This window comes from Gossypium hirsutum, chromosome A10, assembly GCF_007990345.1.
Source record: "Gossypium hirsutum isolate 1008001.06 chromosome A10, Gossypium_hirsutum_v2.1, whole genome shotgun sequence".
In the NCBI taxonomy this organism is placed as follows: Eukaryota; Viridiplantae; Streptophyta; class Magnoliopsida; order Malvales; family Malvaceae; genus Gossypium; species Gossypium hirsutum.
The window spans coordinates 33,629,638-33,634,285 of NC_053433.1; the positions used below are offsets into that span (position 1 = coordinate 33,629,638).

At 39.6% G+C, this 4,648-nt stretch overlaps 1 protein-coding gene across 1 annotated transcript; it reads right to left on the minus strand.

Annotated features, from left to right (window-relative positions):
• Window positions 1–914: 914 nt before the first annotated feature.
• LOC107895885 (uncharacterized) lies at window positions 915–2,248 on the minus strand. Its single transcript, XM_016821097.1, has 2 exons — window positions 2,212–2,248; window positions 915–1,534 (listed from the first exon to the last, which is right to left on the minus strand). Exons 1-2 carry the CDS (start codon window positions 2,246–2,248, stop codon window positions 915–917), a joined length of 657 nt encoding a protein of 218 aa, XP_016676586.1.
• Between the last annotated feature and the right edge of the window lie 2,400 nt (window positions 2,249–4,648).

Below are 4,648 nucleotides of genomic sequence, written 5' to 3' on the forward strand. Positions count from 1 at the left end.
CACTTAGCAAAAGTTTTTTAACACAATTTCAAGCTTCATATTCTACCATTAAACATCAAAATACATGCATATCATTCATGGGTAAATTTTTAAACACAAACCCTAGCTCAAAATAATGGTAGAAATAGCTATAACATGTTACCGAGACTTCAAAAATGTAAAGAACATTAAAAACGGGGCTCGAGATCACTTACAAATGAGCTTGTAAAGCTTGAAAACCCTAGCCATGGTGTTTTTCATGAAAAATTAGGCCATGAGGAAGAAGATGAGCGAATTTGGCTTATTTTGGCATTTTTAATTCATTTAATTACCAATTTACTAAAATGCCCTTAATGAAAAACTTTTAAAAACCTATCATACCATGTCCATTTTTGTCCACAAACTTCAAAATGGTCTAATTACCATTTAAGGACCTTTAATTTAAAAACTCATAACAATTAGACACTTTTAACATGTAGAACTCAACTTTTTCACTTTTTACAATTTAGTTCTTTTGACCAAATTGAGTGCCCAAACGTCAAAATTTACGAACGAAATTTTCAACAAATCATTTTGTGAAACTGTAGACCATAAAAATTTAATAAAAATGAATTTTCCTCATCGAATTTGTGGTCCCGAAACCATTGTTCCAATTAGGCCCAAAATCAGGATGTTACACATAGTCCACTACAACACTATGAAAAGTTAACCAATCCATCCCAAGGATCACATCAAATTCATTAAACGGAAATAACATCAAGTTAGCCAGAAAATAATGACATCTAGTTGTCAATTGACAATTTTTATACACTTGGTCTACTAGAACATGTCTGCCAAAAGGTTTGGACACCTTTATCACAAATTCAGTGGACTCTACTAGCATGTTTATATGGGATATCAATTCCATACAAATATATGAGTGGGTAGACCCCGGGTCAATTAAAGCAGCAACAAACATCATGGATAGAGAAGGTACCCATGATCACGTCGGTAGACTCTGCCTCGTCAAGGGCACGGATAGCGTAAGTCCTTCCAGGTGCTCTGCTCTCGGACCTCACTACAGCATCTCTTGGTGTATCTCTACTGGTAGTCCCGCTTCCAGGGTTCTTTTGTGGTCTATCCCTCAAAGGAGCACTATTTCCTCTCACATCATGCTTTTTCTCCTTATCATATAGCTCAAGACAGTCTCGGATGAAGTGGTCCAATGACCCATATTTGAAGCACCCTCTTTCTTTACCTCGGCACTCGCTGAAATGGCGCCTACCACATCGTAAACATTCTGGTGGTCTATTTGGCCGAACATTGCCGACACTTGCAACAGAAGTGGTCTGGGGTCTAGAAGTCGTGTTTTGCTGGTTCTTGTTTCTATTCGAGAATCCCATCGAAGCATTCAATCCGGTAGTGAATTCCTTAGATTTCTTAGATGAGGACTGGTGCGGTTTCCCCATTTGTCTTTTCCTTGAATCACGCGACACAATAGCCGCCCTTTTCCTCTCTTTAACCAACTCTTCTGCTTTACATGCTTTCTCAACGAGTACCACGAATTCCTTTAACTCTAAAATGCCAAAAAATACTTAGATATCTTCATTAAGACCATCTTAGAACGTCCTACACATGGTGGCTTCTAAGGACACGCACTCCTATGCATACTTGCTAAGTCTCACAAACTCACATTCATATTCCATCGCTGTCTTACTACCTTGCTTTAACTTTAAAAATTCCTTCCTTTTCTGGTCTATGAATCTCTGGCTAATGTACACATTTTGGAACTCTTCCTGGAAGAATTCCCAAGTTACTCTCTCTCGATACAACAGACACTTGGTGTTCCACCATTGGTAGGCCGAGTCTCGTAGGAGTGACACTGCACACTTCACGCATTCTTCAGGCGTGCACGACAGTTCATCAAATACTCTGATGATATTCTCCAACCAAAACTCTGCTCTCTCTAGGTCGTCATCTATTTTGGCCCGAAATTCCTCGGCCCCTTGCTTCTGAATCTTGTCTGCCAGAGGCTTCTCCCTCCTAAACACGTTCGCTCCATGCGAAGCTACAGGGGCGTATTGAGGAATCGGAGGAGGTAGGGAGGTGGAGTGTTCAGATTCGCACGAACGAACACCGTGTACCAAGCATCCATCATTTGGAGGTAGGCTTCTCTAGCCTCTCTGCCTTGGCCCATGATCACGGGCTCACTCTAAATTGGCACGGTCCCTTCAGTAGAAGTCGACGTGTTACTCTCTATGTCATTCGTCGTGGCTCTATCCAGATCCATTTACTACATGAAAATACAATTTATAATCGTCAGGAGTCATTACACTATCAATATACTGTTATGGCATGTATAGCTAGACTCGTACTCATGCTAGGTTAGTCTTAGAATCGACTAAATCATAGCTCTGACACCACTTAAATGTAACACCCCACACCCGTACCCCATGTCGAGACGAAATACGAGGAGTTACCCAACTTGAGCACATACATTCTCACATTTTTGAGTCACCAAAATTAGGTCAAATTTAAAACTTTTCGATCTTTATCAAGAACTTAATAACAAAGGCCTACAAGGCTCCAAACGTCCATTTAAAACCATTCAGGAATGATTCAGATCTTTCCACAAACTCGAAAAAAAATTACTAGACACAAGGGCACACGCCCGTGTGGAAGGGGCAACACGCCCGTGTGACTGATTCGACATGGTCGTGCTGTTGGCCCGTATGGCTTACACGGCCTAAGCAATACAGGGGCACGCCCGTGTCCTTTACCCGTATGGAATAAAATCTAAATTCACACCAATAGGCGTTTTCACACGGCCTGGCACACAACCATGTCCTTGGCCCATGTCCTTCACACAGCCATGACACACCCGTGTCCTAGCCCGTGTGCAAAAACCTGGACATTCTGTTTCTGATGTCAGCAATTCTTAAGGGTTACAAGGCCAAGGCACACGCCTGTGTACTTGGCCATGTCCTTCACACAGCTGAGACACACGGTAGTGTCTCTGCCCATGCGTTTACTACCATGCATGCTGACTTGCAAATTTTTACATGCAAGGGATTACGGCCGGATCACATGCCCATGTGGTGCACTGTGTCTCACACATGGCCTAGACACATGCCCATATGCCTACCCATGTTGTGACAGCCCTAAAGTGACCTTAGTCGGAAAGCGGTTTCGAGACCGCTAAACCGAGTCACCAAATTATTTGAATATGATATTTATTGTCTAAAAATGTGAAAGTTTTAAGCTTCGATTTAGTAAATTGCATGTGAATTTAGTCAATAGGACTTATGTGTGACACTTTTGAAATGTGATAGGTTAATCTATAAGGATCTATTAGTGCATATAATCAAAAGGGTGGACCTGCATGTCAATTTCCCCCCCTAATTAGTAGTGGCCGGCCATGAGCATGAGGGTGGACAAAATGTTATGGCTAAAAAACATGTCATGAACATGTTGGGTTAATGCTTTATGTTAGGAATAATAAAATAAAGAACATGGGCAATAAAATATTAGTGTTAGTAGGAGGAGAAACAAAAAAAAAATGTGTGTGGTTGTTCCTCCATTGTGCCGTACCTAGAAGAAAAAAAAAGAAAAAAAAGCTTCATCCTCTTTGTTCTTCTTGACCGAAAAATCAAAGGAAGAAGAAAGGAGTTTTCTTGCTTCATGTTCGATTGGTTGGTGTTTAGGAGGAGGTATGTTTGATGATGTTCCATGAGATGCATGCATGTTTTAGTTGTTAGCTTGAGTTCTACCTAGCCCATGGTCTAAATCTTGCTATGTGATGGAGATGACACTCGGCCATGGATGTATCATTCTTGCTTGGTGTTGATGTTGTGTTGATGAGATATCAAGTTATTTTTGTGACCCAAGTTGAGATTTGGATTTTGGAATGAGTAAGGTTTTCGGCTATGGTAATTATAAGGGTGATGGATGTTGTTTCATGCTAAATCTAGATGAACAATGTTAGTGCTTATATCTCGATATTTATGAGTTTCTTTCTTGGTTTTACCTCAAACCCATGAAGTATTTTAATTGGTGTTGTTAGAGGTTTCGGTCATGGGATTATAAGCTTGTTAGTTTTGATGGTGAAATTTATGCCTTGTAAGGGTAAATGGTTCAAAGGAACATTCGGCCATGATGTAAAAATTATGGTGAAGTGATGTTAAATGCTTTGAATATTGAGTATATGTATATATTGTTATAAGTTGAATTTAAGGTTTGCTAAATTGTCTTTGTCATTGCCGAATGTGTGTATAGTTAAAGAGAATTTGTTTAAGTGCTTAGTTAATTGATATTGAGTTAATGATATGTGTATTCGGTCATAAAGTTGCACATGAGGAAATGTTAGATTAATGGTATTAAATTGCTTAATGTGATTAAAAATGCGTACGACCATTTTGTATTTGAGCTAAATGTGGCCATATGACCTATCAAATTCATTGTCATATTCGGCCATAAGCTAGCATAATGAGACTTTAATAAGTTAAATTTGTTTGAATTAGCTCAAGAGCTCAGAGGACCAAAGTTGGATAAGGGAAAGGAAAAAGTGATCGAATAGCCGTCGAAATCGTTCGACAACATCCGAGGTAAGTTTTCGAGTAATGGAACTTAGATTATGATTCGATTAGATCATGTTTTAAGCAAATCAATATCATGCTCTTGTATGTAGCTA

What these genes read in the sequence shown, in the direction of transcription:
- LOC107895885 (XM_016821097.1), bottom strand. Translation starts at nt 2,248, where the DNA reads ATGGATCTGGATAGAGCCACGACGAATGACATAGAGA. An exon ending in CACGACGAATGACATAGAGA is followed by an intron (nt 1,535 to 2,211) that starts GTAACACGTCGA and finishes TTGGCATTTTAG; the next exon opens with AGTTAAAGGAATTCGTGGTA.